This window comes from Girardinichthys multiradiatus, chromosome 10 (genome assembly GCF_021462225.1).
Source record: "Girardinichthys multiradiatus isolate DD_20200921_A chromosome 10, DD_fGirMul_XY1, whole genome shotgun sequence".
NCBI classification, from domain to species: Eukaryota; Metazoa; Chordata; class Actinopteri; order Cyprinodontiformes; family Goodeidae; genus Girardinichthys; species Girardinichthys multiradiatus.
Window position 1 is genome coordinate 21,109,889 of NC_061803.1, and position 27,778 is coordinate 21,137,666.

At 39.5% G+C, this 27,778-nt stretch overlaps 2 protein-coding genes across 2 annotated transcripts in view; both read right to left on the bottom strand.

Annotated features, from left to right (window-relative positions):
• myo1d (myosin 1D) overlaps positions 1-4,379 on the bottom strand; it is a 143,976-nt gene extending 139,597 nt beyond the window's left edge. Inside the window, exon 1 of the mRNA XM_047377517.1 lies at positions 3,792-4,379. Within this exon, the coding sequence (XP_047233473.1) occupies positions 3,792-3,886 (95 nt within the window). The 5' untranslated portion in view covers positions 3,887-4,379. The remainder of the gene's footprint in view (positions 1-3,791) is intronic.
• A 12,685-nt stretch (positions 4,380-17,064) lies between these two features.
• pdk2a (pyruvate dehydrogenase kinase 2a) lies at positions 17,065-27,699 on the bottom strand. The gene is made up of 11 exons (XM_047377931.1): positions 27,477-27,699; positions 26,636-26,777; positions 26,159-26,230; positions 25,860-26,044; positions 24,451-24,540; positions 24,228-24,305; positions 22,845-22,921; positions 22,660-22,758; positions 19,296-19,406; positions 18,478-18,591; positions 17,065-18,342 (listed from the first exon to the last, which is right to left on the bottom strand). The coding sequence occupies exons 1-11, from the start codon at positions 27,592-27,594 to the stop codon at positions 18,202-18,204; spliced, it is 1,227 nt and encodes a 408-aa protein (XP_047233887.1). The 5' UTR covers positions 27,595-27,699; the 3' UTR covers positions 17,065-18,201.
• Positions 27,700-27,778: the final 79 nt, after the last annotated feature.

A 27,778-nucleotide genomic window follows, 5' to 3' on the forward strand; every position in this document is an offset into this window, starting at 1 on the left:
TGGGAGTTTCTTGGGTGTGGAATGATTGGTTGAATTGACTTTTGTAGGAAGAGTTTGTGAATGCCATGATTGGTCAGACTGACTATTTTGGGTGGGGCTTGAAGAAGCTATGAAGATCGGTTTTAATTACTCTTTACCACTCCCAGTGAACCGCAGTACACCCACTAAACTTAGCCAACACAATTATTATATTTTTTTTTTGTATTTTATGAAGCTACACCAAACACTTCGCTCAGCTGCCATGGCTCAGCAAGGTGATAATCGACAAGACTGTCAACCAACAGTAGTCACAACAGGGTTCCTACTCATTGCTTTCCAGTCAGTCAGCGTCACGATTAACTCACAACTACGGCTGTGCATCTGCAAAATCCTGGTCAGAGATACGCATGACGTTTGCGCTGCCTGTCTCTGAACATACCCAGGCAGCACATACATCACCGGGCTCGTGCGAATACTGCTCTTCACTTTACAGAGCCTCCACCTCAGACTAGCGCACCAAGCTAGCCTCTGACTGCATGACCCCATATAACAGCATTTACAAGTGTCTGTAGCTATGCCAAAGCAGCCACTCCAAGCATCAGCCATTCTACACCAAATGAATAAACAGGAGCTGTAACAATATTTAAAAAACAACAGTAACAACAATTATTTAGAAACTTTAACATCTACAGTCCCAAATCCCACAGATATACCATTTAGATATTTGTATATGTGGAACTTCTTTACTGTAAGTCAATTAAACCAATCACAGCAAGTCAATCTGACCAATCACATTTTTTCCAAACTCCACCCACAGCCAAGAAACTCCAGCTGCAATATCAGAGACACTCAGCCCCTCCCATCCCTGCAGCCACTTACCTGACCAAACCAATGAACTGCTGCAGTAAGTTTTAAACTCTGCTAACATGGCGAGTAAAGCCAGAAAATAAAAAAAAACATATGCGACCCTCATTAGTTGACAAGGCAGCGTTGTTTGCCGATCCCTATAAGGCAGACTGAAGCTGACAATTACACCAGAAAAAAGAAGAAACCCATAGCAACCTACCTTGCTGCTGTAGTTAATCACTGAAGAATATATTATGCAAAATCACCAGAAAAACTTAAATTGTAGAGGGCTGCTGCTGAACACCTTTGTATGGATCAGGTCATTGTTTACACTGTATAAAATATTTGTAAATGCCAGTTCCATATTTGTTTTAAAACACACTTTATTTCAGTATATAATGATCTTTTATTGTTCCTCAGTAGTAAAAACAAGTTGTTTCAACATCAATTTGACAGGCAAATGGAAGCATGCAGAGGCACACTAAAGATAAGCAATTATGATTAAATTAAAATAATTGCACAACTGAATCAATGGTACCAACTTCCATAAATGATATTATTAATTACACAAAGTTTTATCTTATCTACTGTTCGCCAAGAAGGAAAGTGACACTTTTAAATACTATATTTTTCTAAATGAGGTCTGAATTGTAACTGCATTAATTGTTCCCCCAGTTAAAATTTGGTCATATTGTAAATAATCATATTTCTCACTCTTAATAACTACAAAGAACCCCGTGCCTTCGAAAACATTTAGCCACATTGCCAAATGACCCTAATACTCCTTGGTACATCAGTACCAAACAGAGCTATGTAGCTTTCTTTTATAACACGTCAGTAACAAAGTACCATAAACTACACTGCAGGAGGAAAAGGATCACAAATATGGAGAAGCGTGTCTTTGTGATTGTTTTACCTAACGATGGAAAGAAAGCTTAAGCAACACCAGGAAAAAAAGACTTTCTACTCCCATAGTTAACAGTCCCCATTATCAATTTTACCAGCCATCACTGCCAGTAAGCTTTCGATTAATCATAATATCACAATAAAATCCCTTCTGGGACATAGATAGAAATTCTACAAAATCAGAGAACCACCAGGAACTGAGCAGCTAACAGCAGGAATTTGGTGACATTTTGTAGTTATCCCAATGTATAAACAAATCAGAAAGATCTGATTAGGATGTAGTTTGATATACATGCAGACCAACCCTTCACAAATAAGCAGTAAATTTTAGCTTAACTGTCATCAAAAAGCATCTATACTCCTTAAACCTGAATCTATTTTAGTGGGACTTTATGTCACAGACCAACACAAAGTAGCACCTGTCAATTTGAAGAAAATGATACACGGTTTGCATTCAGCCCCCCTTCACTCTGAGACCCCTAAATTAAATCAACCGCAACCAATTGCCTAAAGAAGGAACATCATCTGTAAATATAGTTGTAAACTTGACAAATCTGTCTTTGATAGGAGACTGGCATGAAGAAGCCCATTGGTGAAATAAAGCCATATGTCTCATTTTCCAAAGCATATTGGTTTTGGCAAACCCATCATGCTTTGGGCATTCATTTCTTCAGCAGTGACAGGGAAGATGGTCAGAGCTGATAGGAAGACTGGCAGAGATAAATACAGGACAATCCTGGAAGAAAACCTGTTAGCTCATCCTGGCGTGTAAATGTGTCTTTTTGAGAACCCACATTGTTAATATAAGCCTGCCTCTTGCTCCACTTCAAACATGGGAATATTAAAAATGGTAAATGGCCTGCACCTGTATAGCGCTTTATCAAGTCTGAGGACTCTAAAGCGCTTCACACTAAAAAACAGTCATCCACCCATTCATACGCCGACAGTGGTGACCTACACAGCTGCCCTGGGGCAGACTGACAGAAGTGAGGTTGCCATACAATCGTCACCACTCTGACCACCATCAGCAGGCAAGGTGGGGAAGCGTCTTGCCCAAGGACACAACGACTGAGACAGTCAGAGCAGGGGTTAAAAAACAAACAAACAATAGAATAAACTGAGGTTTTTTGCACAACATTTGTACTGATTACGGTAAGTAGCCAAAATAATAAATCAATTAGGATTTGGTCAACTAATGTGCATGAGCAATATCAGGATTTTAATGAAGAGGAAAATTATGGCGTTTAACCCTCTTAGAACCAGAATTATATATTATTATATTTTTTTGCTGTAAACTTATTTTTTAAATGTTGAACGAGTGAGTGTTTTTCTGCCCTTTTTTTCTTTCCAAGTCAACCCCAGCCAGTATCACTGTCCGTTTTTGACTTTGAAGTTTAAAGAGCAAGATAAAACAAGGAAATAACACAAAATCCCGTCTGCGCTGGCAGAATGGTTTATAGGAGGTATATAAGGGGGAGTTCAGCTCGAGTGTTTAGAAAGCAAGGCGTTTGCATCCTGGAGGGGTCGCCAAGGAAGATTGTCCAGCCGAATTAGACACTAAAAGCTCTGACACTGGGGATCAGTTTGCACTTTCATCACAGATGGCAGAGGGAGAGGAGCCACGGCCTCACCTGAAAAGCGTAATGTTACCTCTTCGTTCTGAGAGCATACCTGACATCATACTCACAACCCAGCTGACAAAAAGACGGAGTAACTTGGGTGGAGTTACATGTTTCAAAAAGGAGTTCACCTGCTCGGTGAGAGAGCAAGGAGGAATGCGAGCCATATTGCTGCAAACTATACAATGAAAACATTTAAGATAAGACAAGTACAACGTAAATCTAACTAAAAAATAAATGTAAAACCACGGTAGTTGGTACTGTATTTCAGAGCTGCACACAGGTGTGGAAAAGTTAACTATTTTCAAGCATCTGTTGATCCGATGTTTAACCCTTCATATATATATTTTTGAGCCAGAAATTGATTAAACGGCGACATTTTCTAATTGCAAGTCCTTATTAGTCAAGACAGCAGCTTTATAAAGGTAACTGACCGCTTACCTGAGTTTTAAGTTGGCCATGAATTCATCCATTGACACGTTGTCTAAAAGCACAAAGTCTGCCTTCCCAAACTCCAAGCTTTCATGCTCTGCCATCCTGTTGCTGTGTTGTTTCTACTTAAAAAAAAAAAAAACAACAAAAAAATATTTAAATAACTTGTTTTATAGAGCCTAGAAAAAGGTGAACATCGGCCGTCTTCGCTGAGCTCCTCCTCATAGAGCGCTTCGCATTTTGATTTGTTTGGCAAGTCAAACTGTAAGATCCTCTCGGGAATAATTAATTAAGCTCAAACATCTCTTTAAAGGTCTCTTCGTCTGCTTACAAAACGTCGTTCTCCTTTAGCAGCTCGGGTTTTCCAGAAGGTAAATTCTAACATCCATACAAAGTTGCCTGCTCTTCCCTGTCGTCCCGTTTCAGCGTGTCCGAGACTCGGCGGCCTTCACTCCAGCTTGCTTCGTGCTGCGTAGATCTAACAAGAACAGATGCGGCAGGAGCGTCCGGGTCGTACGTCAACGTAGCCGCCATATTGTGACAGGCACACGCAACAACGCGGTGCAAGGCGCCTCTGCTCCATGGACTCTTAAACAGTGAATATTAAATAAAAAGTTGCAACACCTTGGTAGGTAGTTGCGCACACCATTAAACTAATACTTTGTTGATGCATTTATTGATTTAGTTCTAGGATTCATTCTTTGGTAGGAGCCTCACAAAGATTTTCTAAATATCTCAAGATTTTGAGGACATCACATGACCACAGCCATAGACTTTCTGTCAAATTTATTCCTAGAATCCTGGTTTTCTTCTGGTGAAACCATTCTTTTTGTTGATTTTGTAGTGATGCTGAATAATAAAATCGCCCTTCATTATATTTTGGGTCAGAACTGAACTGATATTTAGAACAATGTAGGATTTCATCCTACTTTATAAGAAGTCTAATTCCATCTAAAGAAAAGTAGTCCATGTTTCCTTTGCCCATACATATGAAAAATACAAGATACTGTTAAATGAAACATTGTAAACCGCAAGCTGTCTTAATCATACGCTCCTATAGTGTCAGACCCTCTCTGACCAGTTTCATTGTTGTTTTTTGTTTTTTTGCTTTTGTTCAGTTGAAAAGAACCCTAGTTTAAGTAATGCCACCATTGTTCTAAATTGTCTCAGTTATTGAAAACTGTCTTTGCTGTGTTACGGTACATTTATAATGTTTGTACAGTTATCCATACTGATACCTCTGAATTATGAGATCCTTTGACTGTTTACAATTTTCTCTGCAGTCACTGGCTCTAGCTAAACAATGACCAAACAAATGACCAAGTGTAAGAAAAGTTTCACTTGGACAGCTGAACTTTATTTCAGCTTCAGCAGATTCACTAAACGTTAGGTGAACTCAAGAATACTAAATAGTGAAATCAAATTCAAAGTTCATACATCATGGGCATTTTAAGCATACAGCGTTTCATATTGGTTGTGTATCGTCTTATTTTGATTTTCGGATACAGTATTGTAAATCTTTTTTGTCTGATTTATCGCCATCACTAGTACTCAACTGAAAACATATTTTATAGAAAGAATAAAAAAAAGAAAAAAATCCGTCTAACATAGATCTGAATGCTTCTTTTATTAGATCAGTTTGCAATAGACTTGTATCGGTTTCTAAGGCCAGTTTGCCACATACAAAATGGACCGAGAAGGGCTGCAAAGCCAATGTTGCGTCTATTCCTGTATGTCTGTGTGCTGCTGTCACACGTCCCGCCCCTCCGCCAATGGGATGCAGAAGTGTTTGGGTAGACTGGGCATTGTGTCAGCCCGAAAGCATCGCAAATATTCCCAAAGACCACTGCTCCACAGCGACGACGAAGCCAACACAAAAAACAGAAGGAAAAATGCTTTATTATTTTTATTTCATGATCTCCTTCTTTTTTTTTTACCATAAAAGGAAAAAAAGTGCAGCTCATCAGACATTTCTCAAAGGGGCATGAATGGGAAATACATGTAAGTGTTTTGGGAGACATTTTCTGAAACTGAACCGGACCTTCTGAGCTGCTAAATCGTATAAGGTTCATATTCCAACATCTGAACGTAGCCTCTTGTTTAAAGTCAAAGCAACCAGGCTCACAGGGATTTTGATGTGTCACCTTGTGCAAAATACATGCAAGTTCACTTCTAGGCATATCGATAGCCTCATAACATAATTGCCTAAGTCATGATTTTGTGAATTTTGCTACGAGGCTAACGATATTCTAGATGTATTAAAATAAGTATTTATGCATCACATACATAGAAAGAAACTGTAAAATGCAAGTAAATAGCTATGGCATGATAAAATGAACTGATGAATAATCTTTTACCTTTATGCAGTAAACTAATGTTTCCAGACCTGATTTAAAGGGGCCAACCGTTTCTGCACGTCTCAGGTTTTCAGGGAGCTGGTTCCAGAGCTGATGAGCATAGAAACTAAGTACTATTTCCTTTTTTTTATTAACTTATTCAGTCCCAGCAACATTAAGTAAAAAAATATCTCAATAATCCAGCTTTCCCGGAGGACTATCTTAAGCTCTGTAAATACCCATGTTTAAAGTTACATTTCTTTTCCAGGTGCTTACTAACTGTTTCTACTGGGTCTCTCAATGACAGTCCTTTAACCACACTGATTAAACACTGAACAAAGTCATTATTACTCTTCTGCATACATAACATATTTCTTCTTTAACCTTTACATGTCCCAAGGAACTATTTTTAGACCTCATCTCTTTGAATTGCACACAAGTGAAACTAAAGTTGTTTTCTTTTACATAATTTGTACATTTGGGAATATATTTATAGCCATCTTTTTGACTAAATATGATGAGTCACTTCTACATATAGTCCACACAGGGGCAACTAAAGTATAATTCTATAATTTCTGATCATTGTTATTCAAAGATTTGTTTGAAAAATGTAAATAGTTTGGAAGCAGACAACACAAGAGCGAGCAAATGCATCTTAAACCTTACAACCATCAGAACACACACAAAAAAAAAACTATGCATTAGACTAACAGGTTAGACATTTTGAAAATTCAAAACTCAACATTTTTAGATACAAGTTTAAAAAATAAAAATACTTAGCCACTCCTATTGCCCAAAGTATGGGTAAATTTTTTATGTTTTATGTGTTGGGCAAAAGATTCAGAATATCATATAACTTTTAACACATTTGTATTTACAGAGCATCTGCATCACTTCTACTATCATTGCCCCTCCTAGTAAAGATGTGTAAAAACTCATGAACAAAATGTATCTTTTACTGTAGCTTTGTAGAGGTTGGTTGTTGTATAACCCTCAAAAGAATGAAAACCAGCAGTCATAAAGAGGAACATAAGATGGATAAAATTATACCATTTGCTACTAAAGTTCTTTCACACACACACACACACACACACACACAGACACACTCTTGTTTTGCTATATGTAGTGAGGACCATGTGTTGACTCCCATTGACTTCCATTGATTTTCAGTCATTTTCAAACCTTTCTATGCCCTAACCCTGACAATAACCCTAAACCTAACCATTACCAGTGCATGCCTAACCCTAACCTTAACCTAAAGTCAATTCACACCTTAGTCCTAAACCAAACCGTTAGCAAAATAGATCGTGAGGACCAGCAAAATGTCCTCACTTTGGTACAAACGGTCCTCAATTAGATGGTGAAATCGGGAAAATGGTTCTCACTGTGATGCCAAGACAGGAACACACACACACACATCCGTGTTTTACTATCTTTATGAGGACTTTTCGGTTACTTCCATTGACTTCCATTCATTTTCCTTAATTTTTAGTGCCTAACCCTGACCCTAACCCTAACCAGTTAATACCTCACCCTAACCCTAACAATAACTCAATTCATACCCTAGTCCTAAACCTAACCCCTGTCCCAAGAACAGAATTTGAAAAAGTGAGGACCAGGAAAATGTCCTCACTTTGTCAAAATGTCCTCACCTTACGATAAAAATACAAAAAAGGGTTCTCACTCAGCAACAAGTACAAACACACACACACACACACAACATACATCCGACTACCAGTTTATACAGATTTAACATATACAAGACAATCAGGAGTCAAATCAAACTAAAGTTTCAGTCCACTTCCAGGTGGATGTTTAGGAAATTCCCTACAAGTCAACAAGGTTGTAAAGTCATTAGGCTGTCATCATAAATTCATCCTGAAGGCATAAATGTTGCCTTCAGGATGATGACCTAAAAGAGAGAGACATTAGTGGTCTTCAAAATAAAAGCAAAACAAAAACAAACTTACTTATAGTCAGTGTAAGAGTGTGCTTCATCTTAGTGAAGGAGATGCTTTCCAGCCCCCTCACAAGTTTACACTCAAAAATCCAAATTTTTCATGTGAGAACTTTTCTTAGAAAAATGTAACTGAAGCAATAATTTTTTCTTATGTTCCTTTTTTCTTATGTTGTAAATTTGTCCTTTACTGGACATTTACAGGCCTATGAAATCTAAAGCAAACTTTTACAATGATTTCAATGACCTGCTGTCTGTTATGACTGTTTAATCATTGTAGGAGACTTCAATGTCCATGTTGACAACCTCAAGACAAAGGCGCAAAAGAATTTTGTGATACACTTAATTTGGTTTGACTCAACATGTTAAACAGCCAACACACAATAGGCAACCTATTTTGGACCTAATCATCCGGGTCAAGAATATTTCCAATGCCTTATCTGACCACTTTTCTGTTATTTTTGAATGCTCATTTCCATAGACTCAATTAGCCAAAGAGATATTACAGTCATATTGAATAAATTAGAGTACGTGTTCCAATGAGGATTGTTGGTCACATTAAGAGTATTTTTTTAAATAACAACCTTTAAGCAGCTATCAAACAAACCTTTCAAAAAGCCCATATTTCACTATAATTTTTTTTAATTGGTCTGATGTAATATTCTAATCTTAAATGATATGTTTTCATTTGGCTGTAAGCTGAAAATCCTAATTTACAGAAATAAAGGCATGAAAACCTCAGTTAGTGTGCTGATAATCTTTATAATGTGTTTCATTTAGTGAGCTAAGTTACTGAAATAAATGAGCTTTTCAACAATATTCTACTCTACTAAATGGGTTTGTAAAAAAAATATTTTTTAAGAACGATGCAACTGAAAAGTTTAACCAAGTTGACTCTTCCATTTCCAGTTTGTCCAGTAACTCAGTAAATGAGCTGCAGATAACTTTCATTCTAAAATTTCAGACATCATTGATTCCAATGCTCCCACTAGGGTGAAGGTTGTCTCCGGTTAGAAAACAATGCTCATGGAGAAATGCTCTACTTGTAAAAAGTGAAAAAAGGGAGTGCCAAAAAGCTGAATGGAGGTGGCGTTTGAAAGGACTCCAGGCTCACTTTGACATCTATTAAGTGAGACTTCACAGATATAACTTACAACTGAAAAATGCAAGGGCATCTTTCCTTTCTGAAATCATCAACAAAAACATTAACAATTCTCAAGTTTTGTTTGCTATAGTCAACAGCTTAACAAGAGCTCTACTTTACAATGTCACTATGTCACTATAAACCTATTCAAGCATTGGGTAGATGAATAGAACAAATAAACACATGGAGTGTCATAATTTTTTTCAGTTGAATAAAAAAGGACAGGACAGGAAAGAAAAACTCATCCATACGTTTATCTTTAGTCGAAATGATTACGACAAAAGTGTTTTCACAGGTTTTCCTAAAAAGTCAATCAGACAGCTGCAGCTAATCCAGAAAGCTGCTGCCTGCAGTAGAGCGCATAGAATAGACTTTAAAATACTTTTGTAAGTTTATGAATCACTAAATGGCTACCAAAGTGCATTAAAAACTTTGTTGTTGTTTCAACCTTCTAGACCATTTAGGTCTCCTGGTTCAAGTCTACTCTGCATCTCTAGAATCAGAACCAAACATGGAGAAGCAGCATTCAGTTCTTATACTTCACTAATCTGAGTTTTAAGGTTAAAAATCCATTTGTTTACAGTTGCTTTTGACAGTTTAACATAATTAATTTTAATCTGTCGTCGATTTGTACTTTATTTTTCATTATCATGTCAATGCTATGTACTTAATTTCTTATGTGTTTTCTTTTTTTATATTTTCATTATGTAAAGCACTTTGAATTATCTCGTTGCTGAAACGTGTGAGTACACCCTGAACGAGCCGCCAGCCAATCATAGAGACACACAGGCCTAATGGCAATTTAGAGAGACCAGTTAACCAAACAGGCATGTTTTTGGACAGTGGGAGGAAGTTGGAGTACCCGGAGAGAACCCATGCATGCACAGAGAGAACATGTACCCTCCATACACAAAGACCCCAGGCCAGGATTCAAATACTGGCAGTTACCAACTGAACCTCCATGCAGCACTGAGCACAACTATTACAAACAAGGCCGAACATGGATTAAAGTTTGCTATGCCACCACGTAACAGTAAGCAAGATGGTACAATGAGGTTAAAAAAATAAAAATCTCCAAAGGTCACTGTTACAGAAATTATGCAAAACTGGCATTTTAAGGTGACATACTCTCAACAACCATTAGCAACTACTTACATAGAAAAAAAGCCTTTTGCACTTTTGCTGAAAATTGGCGAGTCCTGCATTTGATTTGCAACTAATTACATAATTACAATTTTTAAATTCAAGCAATTACTTCACATTTTTAAGGTAAAGTGAAAAAAAGCATCTCAGATGACGCAAGGAAAACTACAGGAAATCCATCTTCATGTTGCCTGAAAAGTTGCGGTTTTCACGAAACTTACCACCAGAGGGGGCAGAAGAACTGTTTTTTAAAAGAAGGCGCACAGACTAATAATCCATTATGAAAGGATGATTTGTGTAGAAATGTAAATACTTGCTGTGTTTTAAGTCAGATTTTACAAGAAAATCTAATATTCAGTGCAAAAAAATTTGAGATTTTCTTGTAATTACTACACATCAATGTAATAAACATTTGCTGTAGAACAAATAAGACCTTTGTTAAAACACTTGTAGATGTTTCATTTAAATATAATGTAAAAAAACTGCATTTGTTTGTACATAAGGGTTGAAACCTTTGCCTTACTTTAAATGTTAATTCATGTTAAAGTCTATCTGGTTAAGTTTCCGTTTGTGTCAGCAGAGCATTTGTTCCATTTTCATTTCACTTTATTTTATAGCCAACCATATAAACGGGAACACAGTACAAATCTAGATACAGCAAAGTTTTGCTGACAGCATGAGATTAAAATCAGGCCTGTTTAGATGTTCCTTCAGTACCAGGGTTCTATAAAGAGTTCACACTCAACTCTAATAACTGAAATTAAAAATAAAAAGTTTTCCCTAATGTATGTAATTGTGCTTCCAAAGAAAATGACAATCCCAATTCTGCATTGTATATGGAGCCTCAATGAGGAAAATACAGTTATAAATAATGCAATGCTTGTTAATTTACTGAACATTTTATCACTTTTAGCCAGTTGTTTAAAAAACTGATCTTACTAATGAACATAAGATAATTTTGTCAACTGTTTTTGTCTTGTTTGTATATCTTTGCTTTCATATATAAAAAAGCTAAAGTATTCACAACTCTTGACCACATTTTGTCATGTTACAATCTACAGCACTAATATATTTTTATTGGGATTTAATATAGACCCACACAAAGTTGTGCACAGTTGTAAAATGGAAAAAAAAATATGGCGTGTTGCTTAGTCATCTTTACTCTAATAACCGTAAATATAATTCTGTGCAACCAACTGCCTTCCCAGGTAACCTAATAAGTAAATAGAGTTACCTGTAATTTAATCTCAGTAGAAATCCTATGTATTTTAGATTTATTTCTCAGGTCAAACAGTGTCATGAAGACCAAGGAAGACAGCTGGCAGGTCAGGGACGAAGTTGTGGAGACGTTTAAAGCAGCTTTAAACATCTCACAAAAAACTGTTTAATCCATCACTTGAACATGTTAAGATTATAACAAAACTGTAAACCCAATAAGGCCTAGACATCAGCTTGAACTGACAGGCCAACAAGAGCATTAATTAGAGAAGCAGCCAAGAAGCCCATGATAACTCTTGGGGAGCTGCAGAGATCAACAACTCAGGTGGGAGAGAAGGGTATAGTAGTAACTAAAGGATGGCAAGAAGAAGGCTGTTTTTTGTTTTGAAAAGAATACCAAAAAATAGTTCCAATAGTCCTTGCGTCATCTGAGATGCTTTTTTTTTTCACTTTACCATAAAAATGAGAAGCTAATTGCTTGAATTTAAATAGTTCCAGAAGTCATGTGGAGACTCAGCAAACATGTGGAAGAAAGTGCTCCGGTCAGATGGGTTGAGCTCAATACGCAGCAAATCTGCAAAAGGGTGAACACAGATGTGAAGGTTAAGCTTCCAGCAGGATTAGAGCAAGATAAGAACAAATCATTCCAGCCATAGAAATAAACTGTAAAATATAGTGATATAATAACAATAAAATAATACAATATCTGTGGTAGGGTGAATAATTACAACATCATAATTGCCTCATCATTAAATCAATGGGTTTTTCTTTCTTAATGTTTTATGCTGCATATGACTTATCTCTAAACACTGCGTAACCTCTGCACATCATGCATGAGTGAACTCAGAATTTCTGTTCACATAAACATGCACATGAGATGTTGGACACAATGTGCTTTGGCAGTCATTCCTGTTGCTACAGCGAGTTAATCAGAAGCTTTTGTTTCCATGTGATAAGGATGACACGACTGGATTCTTTCCACTCTTTGACGTACACAGATCTGCCAGCTCGTGTTTGGGTAAACAGCTTGGCTCATGGTTGTTTTTAGATCAGATGCTGATGGACTTCTGCCCCAGATAAACTTGAGCCCCACCTGGATCTTTTATTAAATTACAAAAGCAAACAGGCATAGAAAACATTTTCAACTACAAAATATTCTCTTGGATAATAAAAGTGTTATGTTTGACTGGGCATGTGAGAAGATAAGGCGAGGCTTATTTCATAATCAGTGATCAGCTTATCATGGTCATGAAGCCAGGTTGTGTACCCAACATAAGTCATCACAGGCCCATTTATATACACACATATGGATGGAGTTCACAACACATGAACAAGACACCAACATCTTGGTTTATTTTGGTGCTTAATAAAACAGTATTTTATTGTTACACAACTTACATCTGTATAATTTGGTTGATAAATGTCTCTTTTCTGCTCTGGATCACTTCAGCAAAATGCTTCACTTGTGTATGAAAGACATAAAATGATGTGTGAAAACTAACAAGACATGCTGAGGTGCACTGGGTGTGCGTTCTCCAAAGGTTTCAAAGGCCTGAAGGGAAATATGCCCCATCTAGTGAGTTCCTATTATCTGTCCCAGTGGAACAGACCGTAAACATTTACAAAGGCAGGCACCCTTATCAAATACGTGAATTACCTCAACTGGGTTAATTGAATGAGGAACAGCTCCAATTTTGATGGTCATGGCATTAGGACTCCAACAGAACCATGTTGTCTTAAAAAAGAGATGAAACCCTGAGGTTCCCAAAACAGACTCCTTACTGCAATGCAGTGACTCTCCTAGCCAATAACCACAAACATGATCTCTAACATCAAGCAGCCCGGCAGAGTCCAACTTGTGACAGAAATATGTTTGAATTTGCACAGAAATTGTGGATATAGGTCTTGCTGTGGTCATATAATGTCAGTATTCAGCCAAGAAATTTTCCTTTATCAAGAGCATTCCCTTAAATGTTTTTTTACACCTAATGTAAGAGTACTTCACAATACCAAGCCCTAATTAAAAAGATTTTTAGAACAGAAACACCTTATAGAAGCCTGCTGTGAGTTAAACAACTATTACCTCAGGTAAGTAGCTTAGTTTTTCTTAATCAATAAGCTCTTAGGGTCATGATGTGGAGATTCTTGTCAATGTTAATGGATGGAGCTAAATACAGAGCAGTCCTGGAAGAAATCCAAAGAGTAACCTTCCATCAGGACAACAGGCCTAAATGTTCAATCAGATATCCAGACTGGATGGTTTAGATCAAACATATTCAGAATACTTATGTGTTAGAATGGCCCCGTCCATGTTTCTCGTCTCGTCGTCTTCCGCTTATCCGGGACCGGGTCGCGGGGGCAGCAGACTCAGCAGAGACGCCCAGACGTCCCTCTCCCCAGACACGTCCTCCAGCTCCTCCGGGGGGAGCTCAAGGCGTTCCCAGGCCAGCCGAGAGACATAGTCCCTCCAGCGTGTCCTGGGCCGTCCCCTGGGCCTCCTCCCAGTGGGACGTGCCTGAAACACCTCCCGAGGAAGGCGTCCAGGAGGCATTCGGTATAGATGCCCGAGCCACCTCAACTGGCTCCTCTCGATGTAGAGGAGCAGCGGCTCTACTCCGAGCCCCTCCCGGATGGCTGAGCTCCTCACCCTATCTCTAAGGGAGTGCCCGGCCACCCTACGGAGGAAGCTCATTTCAGCCGCTTGTATCTGGGATCTCGTTCTTTCGGTCATGACCCAAAGTTCATGACGATAGGTGAGGGTAGGAACGTAGACCGACCGGTAAATTGAGAGCTTTGCTTTTCGGCTCAGCTCTCTCTTCACCACAACGGACCGGCACAGTGCCCCCATTACTGCGGCAGCCGCACCGATCCATCTGTCGATCTCCCGCTCCATTTTTCCCCCGCTCGTGAACAAGACCCCGAGATACTTAAACTCCTCCACTTGAGGCAGGAACTCCCCTCCAACCAGAAGAGGACAAGCCACCCTTTTCCGGTCGAGTACCATGGCCTCAGACTTGGAGGAGCTGATCTTCATCCCAGCCGCTTCACACTCGGCTGCGAACTGCCACAGCGCATGCTGTAGGTCTTGGCTAGAGGGGGCCAGCAGGACCACGTCATCTGCAAAAAGAAAAGATGAAATCCACTGGTCCCCAAACCAGACCCCCTCCGGCCCTTGACTGCGTCTAGAAATCCTGTCCATAAAAGTTATGAACAGGACCGGTGACAAAGGGCAGCCCTGCCGGTGTCCACCACCGGGTTCTGGGATTGCCAACGCAACAGGCACCGCAGACCTTATGGCCGCAGCTACGGGCAGCAGCATCGACAATAGAGGCTGAGAACATGTTCCACTCAGACTCTATGTCTCCAACATCCCTCGGGATCTGGTCAAAGCTCTCCTGGAGGTGGGAGTTGAATACATTCCTGGCCAAGGGCTCCGCCAGGCGTTCCCAGCAGACCCTCACTATGCGCTTGGGCCTGCCGAGTCTGTCCGGCTTTCTCCTCCTCCAGCGGATCCAACTCACCACCAGGTGATGATCAGTGGACAGCTCAGCCCCTCTCTTCACCCGAGTGTCCAAAACATGCGGCCGAAGGTCTGATGATACGACAACAAAGTCGATCATTGACCTCCTGCCTAGGGTGTCCTGGTGCCAAGTGCACTGATGGACACCCTTATGTTTGAACATGGTGTTCATTATGGACAATCCGTGACTAGCACAGAAGTCCAATAACAAAACACCACTCAGATTCAGATCGGGGAGACCATTCCTCCCAATCACGCCTCTTCCAGGTGTCACTGTCATTTCCCACGTGGGCGTTGAAGTCCCCCAGCAGAATAATGGAGTCCCCGGGAGGAGCACTATACAGCACCCCTGACAGGGACACCAAGAAGGCCGGGTTCTCCGCACTACCGCTCGGCTCGTAGGCCGAGACGACAGTCAGAGACCTATCCCCAACCCAAAGGCGCAGGGATACGACCCTCTCATCCACTGGGGTAAACCCCAACACGAGACGGCTGAGCTGAGGGGCGACAAGCAAACCCACACCAGCCCACCGCCTCTCCCCGTGGGCAACTCCAGAATAGAAGAGAGTCGGACCCCTCTCAAGGAGATGGGTTCCAGAGCCCACGCTGTGCGTGGAGGCGAGCCCGACTATTTCTAGTCGATATCTCTCGACCTCCCGCACAAGCTCAGGCTCCTTCCCACCCAGCGAGGTGACATTCCACGTCCCTAGAGCCAGCTTAAGCATCTGGTGATCGGGCCGCTGAGGTCTCCACCATTGTCCGCCACCCAATCCTCTTTGCACCAGTCCGTCATAGTTCCCCCTGCAGGTGGTGGGCCCACTGAAGGATGGCCTCATGTCTCTCGTTCGGGCTTGGCCCGGCCGGGAGCAACCCGGCCACCAGGCGCTGTCCGGCGAGTCCCGACCCCAGGCCTGGCTCCAGGGTGGGACCCTGGCTCCACCGTACCGGGCGACGTCACGTGCCTCGATATTTTCGTCCTCATGAGGGATTCTTGATCTGCTCTTTGTCTGACCCATCACCTAGAGCCTGTTTGCCATGGGAGACCCTACCAGGGGTATTTAGGCCCCAGACAACATAACCTCTGGATCATTTGGGCACTCAAACCCCACCACCACGTTAAGGTGGCGGTTCAAGGAGGGGATGTTAATGGATGGAGCTAAATCCAATTATAAATTTATAGCAAGACCTGAAGATCAGTGTTTGCAGAGGCTCTATAGCCAATCTGACAGAACTCGAGCTGCTTAGCAAAGAAAAACAGGGAGAAATATTAGTCTTTAGATGTGGAAATACCCCAAATGTCTTAAAATTGTAATTGAGGGAAAGGTGATTCTAAGCTTGACTTGTAGGACTAAATGTGTGTATGCCACACTTTTTTTAAACATAACTGGAAAACCAGATAGCATTTCTCTTGTCTATGTCAACCTCATGAAAGTCTCCCTAAAAATACACTGAAGGTTGAGGCTTAAAATCACAGACAGCAAAATGTATAAGTAGCCAGCTTATTATTAGCACTACCTAGGGCTGCTGGCCTTAAGCTGCAGGAGTCTCGCATGCTTTAAATACTAGACAAACACAAGACCTTCCCCTCTCAGTTTACCCACTGCAACCTGTCTTACTGGGCTCTGGGCCAGAAATGCAGGAAAACGTGATCCACTCATTCATGTGCTGGCGACAGCGCGGAAGAAACAGTTTGTACTAAAAGGCGAAGAAACTGACAACAGAACTGAACCCAGACGTGCAACAAGAAGTTTCTTTTTTAATGATTTAATAATGGAAAAGCTGCTCTATTTGATCTTATCGGCAGTTTTAGCAAGGCTCCAGTGACACTAAACTGTTAGCCCTCTATCCTTTGCTTGTTTTGCTTACTACTCTTTGCACAGGTTTAATTAACTACCCTTAAAGAATGAGGAAGAGATATTGATTTTTCTCAAAGTACACAGAATAAAAAAAAAAAAAGACAAAAGTAAAATTTTTCATCAAGGTATTCCTGTTTTTATTTACAGTATTTACAGTTATTTCAGTCACAAATTGTAGATGTAAAAATAACCTTTTACATACTGCATGAGTTAGATAAACACAAGAACAATTAAGTAAAACAATAACTGTTTTGACCGCGTCTGGACCCACAACAGACTCATTTGGCACAGTGTACAAAAAACTGGCCTTTTATAACCACAAACATGGCACCTACTTGGGCTTAATAACACTCATATAATGGATTTGTTTTAAAGCCTGGCTTTTAGACAAGGCTGGCAAATACTCTCATGGACTGACCGAAATCTTTTTCCTACTCGAGCTGCGGCTTGTTGAAAATAGTGCCCGTTTTCTTTGTAGTTATTACAAATAATGCACAGAAAAATTGAGCATTAATTTTAGCCTGGTCCATAAAACCGAGCAAACGGTCAGTTTTTTTACATTTGCAAAGGCTGAAATAGAAAAGGTCTGCAAGATTATTCATGCAAAAAAACCCAAAAAACAAAACAAAACAATTCAACAAAGTCTTGCCTTTTTAAAAAATCTTTAAACCAAACAGTACAGTACCATAAAAATTGAGGTGCAAATATCAGTTTTGATTGTTCAAGTATTTTGCCAAGAGGTGCCTTTGCTACTATAAGGAATAGCTGAACAGATTTCTCTGTTATGTAAAAGCTTTTACATCTAACTCAAAACTGCAGGATCTCTTACAACTTCCTCTACTTCAGTCTACTCTGACTTTCCTCTCATCGACACCAGTAATGTGCTGGGCGTCTCCTCTCGCTTTCTCCCTACCTGCACAAGACTCCATTTTTTTCTTGGTTGAGGTCGAGTCTTGTATCAGCAGCTTTCGGGCTGGTTCACCCGGTCTCAGTGGCAATTGTGCTTAAGCACCCTCGTCAAAAGCAGTTTTGAGTTTGTCTAGTTTCTATTACAGAGACTAAAAAGGATGACAGAAGTTGGACATAATATGCTACTGGTGATACAGGCTGAACTCTGCTCTGGTACTGGGAGGCTTAAGAAGCTCATCTGCCTTGGCGGATGATCCCATGGAAATACAACATGTTCCATGGAGAATTCATGCTTTGTAGTCTTAAAGTAGCGGATGCACCTTAAGGTCTATTTGACTAGGCCACCTTGTATTTGCACAGATCTAATGGTTCTTTACTGGGCACACACCAGTCATCAGCCTCCTGGCACACTTTGTAGTTCTTCAAAGCGGTTTTGTTGTATACTGGCAGCCTTTCGATGGAGTCCGTGGACAGAGCCTGGAGGGACAGATCAGCAAATCGGATTTACTAACTGACCTGTCAAGAATTGTGCTGGTGTTTAACGAGGCAAAAAGTCACAAGGCAGTTCACACCCATTTGTTTTGAGCCAGTTTTATGCACAAAATAGCTTACCTTCAAGTAGATGACAGCATCTGTGCCAAAACCCTCCATTGAGTAAAGCTGCAGATCGCCCTGGAAGTATTTAGCATAGAGACGAGAGATGGGAAGACCATAGCCGAATCCAGCCTGCAGAGAAAGAGGAAAGGCTTAAACTTTGTTGTTTCGAACTAATAACACTCAATTTCAGGGTTGCTTTATTGACTGTAGGTAAATAACGTCTGATGAGACAAAAAAAACTTGCTAGAAATGCAATCCCTAAAGAGTATAAATAAAAGACAAAAAAAAGCTTTTTAAAGTTCCTAGGCTGACAGCAACTGTACAAGTATACAGTATAAACAAAATAAACTTTATGTGAAAGGTCAAAATAAATATGCTATACTGCAAAAATATTATGTATAAAAATGTAATGAATATTAAAAATCTATTTTATTTATAGTATAAAGGTAAAAGCAAACAAGTTGGAAAAAATATATCTGAAATCTAAAATGACGTATAATGGCAAAAATATAGGTAATATATGTATTTATAATAATGATGATTTTATTCTAGGTGAAGTTAATTGTTAGACTGGGGTATAAAATTATATTAAATACCATTTCAATAAAACTGGGCAAACATTATTCTACAAAATATATTATTTGAATCTAAATTGTGGAAAATAACTAATATTGATGCCAAGTATTTTATAAATAGGATATAGAGAGTTACATACATGTATTTACTTCTTCCCGCCTCTTTTTTCAGTCATACAGTGCACGTATTTATGGAGTATCTTTTATATTTATAAATGAAAGTGGAATAAATGGAAAAGATAACAAAATTCTTCTTACTAGGGGTGCTCTGGAATGGTCGCCTATCTGTGGAGCAGGGGCTGTGGAGTACATGTAGCTGAAAAGGTTCTCGATCCTGCGAAAGGGGACGCCACCGCCCCTGTCGCACACCTGCAGGAGAAGACAGACACAGAAGAAGACAACTCAGCGCGCGGAGGTGTGTGTTAAAATGTGATGAGAGCTAAATAACTGGTCAAAAGAACAGATTTAAAGCATAACATTGTTGTAATTATTTATTAATAAAAAAAAGGCACATTAAGCAACATAAAACATAGTAAATGTTGCAGAGTTTGCCAATCAAGGCAAAGGTTTCAGCCATAATCCCTGGCAGGTTAATGATGAGCATAGGTATATGAATAAAATATCTGGCAAAATACAACTACCACTACTTTAAGGTATGATGGTATTTCAAGTCAAGTATATAAATAAACTTGACTTCAGATTATTTAGCAGCCACCGTTTGATACATGTAGAGAACAAAGTGTCTGGTGTTCCTCTGTTCTGCTGGTACAGTAGTCCAGCTATATTTAATAAAAAGAAGGCTTACAGTTCAGTGGCACCGATTCTGTCCAAGTCTTTCTAATCTCATCTGGTCACAGCTTCAGTGCTACTTTTCTTAGATGAAAGGAATCTTTGTAACCTCAATGGTGAGAAATAATGTCATAAGCTCATAAGTGCTCAGTGTTTTGCTTCTGTTTCATGGACAAAACACTGATAAAGCCATGCTGCAGCTGTGTGCGCTCTCTGTTTCCTTTTCAAAGATAAAGTACACCTGGCCCCAGTGCTTCTGATCTTAGATCTTTTCCTTTCCTTTACAAAGTCATTAATGAAGCAATTACTGCCATTAGCTCAGCACACAGTCTATTTGCTGAAGATGGAAGATTTCTATAAACTCAACCCCTAATCTAAATTAGCTTGACTTCTTTAGATACCATTTTAGCCATTTTAGCTTTAGTAGAAGCTTTGAAAGATCATCTGATTTTCTGTGTATTACACTTTATACAGGTCCTTCTCAAAATATTAGCATATTGTGATAAAGGTCATTATTTTCCATAATGCCATGATGAAAATTTAACATTCATATATTTTAGATTCATTGCACACTAACTGAAATATTTCAGGTCTTTTATTGTCTTAATACGGATGATTGTGGCATACAGCTCATGAAAACCCAAAATTCCTATCTCACAAAATTAGCATATTTAATCCGACCAATAAAAGAAAAGTGTTTTTAATACAAAAAACGTCAACCTTCAAATAATCATGTACAGTTATGCACTCAATACTTGGTCGGGAATCCTTTGGCAGAAATGACTGCTTCAATGCGGCGTGGCATGGAGGCAATCAGCCTGTGGCACTGCTGAGGTCTTATGGAGGCCCAGGATGCTTCGATAGCGGCCTTTAGCTCATCCAGAGTGTTGGGTCTTGAGTCTCTCAACGTTCTCTTCACAATATCCCACAGATTCTCTATGGGGTTCAGGTCAGAAGAGTTGGCAGGCCAATTGAGCACAGTGATACCATGGTCAGTAAACCATTTACCAGTGGTTTTGGCACTGTGAGCAGGTGCCAGGTCGTGCTGAAAAATGAAATCTTCATCTCCATAAAGCTTTTCAGCAGATGGAAGCATGAAGTGCTCCAAAATCTCCTGATAGCTAGCTGCATTGACCCTGCCCTTGATAAAACACAGTGGACCAACACCAGCAGCTGACACGGCACCCCAGACCATCACTGACTGTGGGTACTTGACACTGGACTTCTGGCATTTTGGCATTTCCTTCTCCCCAGTCTTCCTCCAGACTCTGTCACCTTGATTTCCGAATGACATGCAGAATTTGCTTTCATCCGAAAAAAGTACTTTGGACCACTGAGCAACAGTCCAGTGCTGCTTCTCTGTAGCCCAGGTCAGGCGCTTCTGCCGCTGTTTCTGGTTCAAAAGTGGCTTGACCTGGGGAATGTGGCATCTGTAGCCCATTTCCTGCACACGCCTGTGCACGGTGGCTCTGGATGTTTCTACTCCAGACTCAGTCCACTGCTTCCGCAGGTCCCCCAAGGTCTGGAATCGGCCCTTCTCCACAATCTTCCTCAGGGTCCGGTCACCTCTTCTCGTTGTGCAGCATTTTCTGCCACACTTTTTCCTTCCCACAGACTTCCCACTGAGGTGCCTTGATACAGCACTCTGGGAACAGCCTATTCGTTCAGAAATTTCTTTGTGTGTCTTACCCTGTTGCTTGAGGGTGTCAATAGTGGCCTTCTGGACAGCAGTCAGGTCGGCAGTCTTACCCATGATTGGGGTTTTGAGTGATGAACCAGGCTGGGAGTTTTAAAGGCCTCAGGAATCTTTTGCAGGTGTTTAGAGTTAACTCGTTGATTCAGATGATTAGGTTCATAGCTCGTTTAGAGACCCTTTTATTGATATGCTAATTTTGTGAGATAGGAATGTTGGGTTTTCATGAGCTGTATGCCAAAATCATCTGTATTAAGACAATAAAAGACCTGAAATATTTCAGTTAGTGTGCAATGAATCTAAAATATATGAATGTTAAATTTTCATCATGACATTATGGAAAATAATTAACTTTATCACAATATGCTAATATTTTGAGAAGGACCTGTAATCTGGATTGTAGTACTGCATGTACTCGAATCTAAATCTAACCATTCACTTGGATTACACTGGACATAACTGAATTCTATACAACAGGATAGGAATACAGCTTGCTTATTTTGTAAAGTGCGTTGAGATGACGTTTGTAGTGAAATGGTACTGAACTGAATGAATAGTAAACCAGTAAAAAATGTGTATTAAAGGAGGATCTTGCCTAATCCATTTGGAGTAACTATGAAGAAAGAGACTTTACTTTCTAATCATCTTAGATAATAATGAGAGCAATGTGTACATAAACCCAAATGCAAATTGGTAACAATTTTGTTTGTTCAGCTGGATCAGTTGTTGCCAGTTAAAAACAAGTGCTGATTCCAGTGAAACATTGGGACCACTGTAAAAGCTTCAATATTGCATTATCTTATCGGATTTGATAGGTTACAAAAAGCACTTTGCTGAAATGAGAACTGAATTGTTACATAACTGGAACAGATAAAACATTCAGAGTAAAAACAACTCTGAGATCTGCTGGAAATGTTGGCTTGGTCAACACAGGGATCCTTTGTACCACTAATTAAAGAGTATTTTTTTTTAAATTGAGAAGCTGGGGATCTGATGTCTTCCTGCCTCAGAAAAAAATATTTTATCTGAACTATAAGGCGTATTCCTTATTGTCCTATAAAGCTCTACAACTATTTTTCACTCATCTTATCTAACTAACCGCTATAAGTGTTGACCCTCACTTTAAACCTTGTGAATCACCTTGATTGACATGTCTTCTCCACCGAGAGACACCATGACCTTAATAGGTGGGAGGTTGTTGCTGCTCTCGTGGGTCTCGATGGTAGCTCTCATTGCATTCTACAAAACAAAGAGGAAACTTAGCAATTTTAAAAGATTATGTTAATTTTAGGCATGTGCATGAATTGAAAGGGAGGGTCTCCTACCTTGAAAAGCTCAAACAACATGTGATAAAGGTGAGATGGCACATACACAATGCTTATTGGGTCACTCTTCTTCTTGTCTGCACAAAAATAGAAGAAACAAAAACCCTAAATGTTAACAGTTCATTTATAATCTATTACACGTGCCTTCTACTCGTTCATCTGGAACCGTTCTAACTATACAGCGTTGAATTTAAAGGGTCAGTTCAGACTATTTCAGATATGGTTGATCTGACTGTAATAGGCCAGACTGCAATGTATTTCAGTGCGATTTTATGTGACACACCAACGCAAAGAGTTTAATTGTCAAGAAAAAAAATGATATTAAAAAAAATCCTGAATGGTTTACTTTGCAAATTTGCTCAAGCTCTGACAGATTGGAAGGAGAGTATATGCACACATCAATTTTTACCATAGACTCTCAATTGGATTTAAGTCTGGACTTTGACTGGACCATTCTAACACATGAACATGCATTGATCTAAACCATGCATTGTAGTTCTGAATGCATGTTTGGGGTCATTTTTCTGCTGGAAGGTGATCTTCCACCCAGTCTCAAGTCTTCTGCAGCCTCCAACAGGATTTCTCTCTGGATTGCCTTGTAGTCAGGGTGTAAGGTTTCACTTATGTTTGTGTTCAATTTTGATTCTCTGACCAGAGCACCGTAATGAAGAAAACTTGCACTTCTTATGGCTTGCTTCTTTACACTTTATGAATAAAGGCCAGATTTTCGGAGTTCACGAATGATAGTTGTCCTGTCAAGAGATTCTCCAGTAGTCTGAGGGATGGATCTCTGCAGCTCCTAGGAGTCATCTCTTGTCTGCTTCTCAGATTAAGGTTCACCTTACCCGCCCTGTCAGTTTAGGTGGTCGGCCAGGTCTTGATGCATTTGCATGCTTGCCTTCTTCTTTCCATTTATTCCTGTCTGCTGTGTTCCTTTGTCTTCGTGATGCTGTTTGCTCACAAAAGTTCTCTAACACACCTTCCAGTCCATCACAGTATAATTGAAATAATACTGGGATTAAATTACACATATTACTAGTGGGCTCCATTTACTAATCAGGTGAAATCTAAAGGCAATTGCTTGGTTTACTAACTAGGTCAAATCTGAAGGCTACTGATTGAACTCTGTGTTATTTGAGGACGAGTAAAGGGAACTAAATACAAATGCAGAACAGACTTCAGATTTGTATTTGGTAAGAACCTTGGAAACCACTTCCTTTCACTCCACAGTCATGCTCTGCTTTATGTCGATCTATCAGATAATTTCCAAATAAAATGGAATGAAGCTTCAAAACATGTGGAAAAGTTCAAGAGATATAAATACTTTTGCAAGGTACTAAATCTTTAAACTGAAAGGAACATATTAAAGAGAGAAGAACTTACGGTTCATTTCCTGCAGAACCAGATCAGGGGAGCGGAGGTAATACTGGTCACACAACATCTTGGCACTATGGAAGGCATCTGATGATAATTCAAACGAATTAAGTTTTATTTGTGGAAGAAGCAAAAAAAGCAAAACAGTACTGGTAATAAAGTTGCTGAAACACAATCACACAAATTTCGGGCATTTAAAATACTTTCAGATTTAAATTGAGTCTATACTCACCCTGGACTACATCTCCCACTTTGCATTGAGAGTCAATACTTCCTATTGTGTTTGGGTGGACTGGGTTAGTGGTGCCATCAAACACAAGAGCTGCAGAAAATAAGACAAAAGGGGATGACCAGGTTGATTCAATCTTTTTTATTTTCCCTACAAAGTCTTTAGAAGCATCTAAGGTGATTACAACAAACATACAAATAAAAAATTATTTTGAAGTAGTCAGTTTGTTCTGCGCTTGCTTTGGAAAAACAAAGTTATAAAAGACCTGCAGGGAATTTAAAGTATGAAACAGGTCTGTTAGGGTTGAGGTTATATAACTCTTGACGTTTCCCCTTGATGCAACAGCAGTTTTGACCCATTCCGCTTTGGATCAGCGATACTGTGCGCTTCAGCAGTCTGTGTTTCAACATCCCACATGATGCAGGTTTTTCCAAGACAAACAAAACTCTAGACTTTGCAGGATCGTTCCAGATGAAAAAAGAATCCCCTCATTGCTTCTCTTATCCCCGTCTGCACCAGTTTCTGCAGGTTTTTTTGCACATACGAACTCAGCTGCAGCACAAATGCTCAGAGGCTTTAAACATGTAAACAGCTAAGCAGAGATAAGCTATCTGCTCTGATTAATGAAGAACATGCTGATGGATCAGTCGCCTTAATGACTTTGTTCCTTTATTAGTTTGGCTTTTATCATTTGTGGTGCATGATTTTTGGTTTTTTGGGCTTTTATGAATTTAAATATCTGAATGTCTGCTGCCAATCCAAATGAGAGAAGAAGCCAATTTCTCTCTTTGCTGTCATATCCACATGCAACATGAAAATAAATCAACGTAACAAGGGACCGATTTCAGTACTCAAACATGCTTAAAACCGATGTTGATGCTTTCCCCCAAAACAGAAAAAATAAAAAATAAAATTTTAATCTCCAAAAAGAAAATACCTACCCCAATGAATCTGTCCTGTGCTGTACTGTGGTGTCTAAGCAAGGTCAATGCTGACTGAAAGCAAGATGACTGAGGAGCTTATGTTACATTTGCTATCTCAATCACCTTGAAATCTGTGTCAAACAGGAAGATATCTACGGATATCCAGAAGATTTATTGCAATAATTCCCAAATAAAAATGGTGGAAACAGCAAACCACGAACTGAATAGAAAAAAATCTAAATACATGTAAAACAATACAAAAAAAACCCCACAAATGTCAAAACAAATGCTAAAATAAGTTTTAATATAAAAACATTTGAAAAAAAAAATTATTGCAGTTAATCTAAAGAAAAAAAAAAGTGTAATAGATTTAATAAAAATAAAAAGGCTTGCCAAAGAAATTCTAAATAAATAGACCAAAAATAAATAAATAAAAACCAAAAATAAAACAAAAATCCTGCTGAATTTTTAAACTGAATGTGTACTTACTGTGCTGGTTAATCAACATTCGGATGGAGATGCGGCTCAGGTAGAAACGATCCAGAAAATATTGGATGTTCTGGTTGGTAAGCAAATCCTGGGGAAAGACCTCCTTGTATTCAATGACCCCCTGCGCCATGGTCGGCACCACGTCGTTGTGTCTGTTTCTGATGGTAACCAAGGCATCGACAAACCTGAAGAGAAAGGATACACATTCAGCTGTCGGACACTCTGGAACATCTTCCAGAAACAGATGTTATATCTTCTGATACAACATATCATATATGTGACATTAACAAAAACCTTACTCTGCAAGCACTCTGTGGTCATCTGGATTGTCGTCTAGGAATTCAAGGATCTCCATTAAACTCTGACTATACCTGAAAAACATAAACATTTACACATATGATGGGAAACATAGGAGGCACAGCAGAGTGGGTCTCTGAAGGAAGTGAAAGTTCATGAAGAAAACAAAAATAGCGCAGTGAGAAAAAGCACAGGTCACATGGGCCTGTGACAGGGAAACTGGGCTAAAGTTCACAGCTCACAGCCACTCCCAACATCCTCCGCTCTGAGCAAGTTGGAGAGAGCACAACTCGGTCAGAGGGCTCTGTTGTAATTCTGAGCGTGATGCAACTCAGGCCAAATAAACCGCCCCAGTTTGTGACAAACAACAACCGCTGTCACTGTAATAAAACCCGGCCACAAAAAGGGGTGACGTTGCAGACTGCAGATCACCTAGATCACCATAAATGAATATGCCATGTCCTGGATAAGCAACTCACCATCTCTGCACTATCTGAACTGAGGGAGTAGTGAGCAGCTTGTCTGGGAGGAGGTTGATCTCCTTCATGATGTTGGAGAGCCTCACAGGGAGTTCCTGCCTCAAAAAGACAAAGGATGTCTTCTCACAGGCGTTGATGGAACCTGGAAATAAGGGATAAATAGGGGGCCGACAGAGAGAAAACAATCAATTCTGAATTTTCTTACACAGATAATAAATTTAACTTCTTCCTTCCTTCCTTATTTTTCAGCTTTTTTAAAGGTTTTCCAGTGCTTCAGCAAGCACACCCATCAGGAATTTATGTTTGAATTATTTCAGTGCATTGTGCAATTATAAAGTCAAAATAATATATTTATAGATGGTTACATTGCAGGCAGGAAGTTGTTTTTTGTAATCAGTTAGAAGCAGATAGGCATTAATGGAACCCGAGTAAAGACAAAAAAAAAAAAAACTTAGGGAAAAATAATGATCTGACAGAAAAAACAAATAGAAAAAAAACGCTGCTATTTGTCTTTTTTCCTTTTGTTTCGAGTTGTTGCTGCAATTTGCATAATATAAAAGCAAAATTGTGCCTTTGTAACAGTCAGCACCTGCAGACCAGAACTTGCTTTTTGCGGCCAGTTAGCACCAACATAGTGCAGCCTGAGTTTGTAGCAGATCTGATGCAACACTGTACGCCTGTGAACAACACATAGCAGCAAGCATATGCACAGCAGAGCAGATGCATGCTTTGAATTTCACAAATATAAGCCGATATATGATTTAATGCTGCAGAATTTAACTATAGATTTAAACGGTTCAGGTAGCTCAGCTAGAATGGAACAAATTCGAACCCAACTCACCGAAATCGATGAACTGCTTTATGGAGAGCGGAGACGGGGAGAATTTGGAGAAATGCTCGATGTGTTGCGGCGCGCTGGCCAACGCGGCGTTTTTCATAATAAAACGTACAAATTTCATGACGGCTGTGAGATACTTCCTGCTTCTTCTAGGTCTAGTTTGTTTTCAATAATAATCCGTGGGGAGGATCTGCACCCGGTTTTCTCTCCTAGAGGGTTGGTTTGTAGCTGCAGCAGCAGCATGAGCGGAAAAATAATAATCTTTAACCAATCACAAGCGAGGAATTTTATTTACCCTCAAGAGT

Excerpts from the sequence above, each read along its gene's own strand:
- pdk2a (XM_047377931.1), bottom strand. The coding sequence starts at position 27,594 with ATGAAATTTGTACGTTTTATTATGAAAAACGCCGCGTTGGCCAGCGCG. Across the intron at positions 24,541-25,859 it reads AATGTTGATTAACCAGCACA|CTCTTGTGTTTGATGGCACC; the intron begins GTAAGTACACAT and ends TATTTTCTGCAG. Across the intron at positions 18,343-18,477 it reads ATGCTGTCATCTACTTGAAG|GCTCTGTCCACGGACTCCAT; the intron begins GTAAGCTATTTT and ends CTGTCCCTCCAG.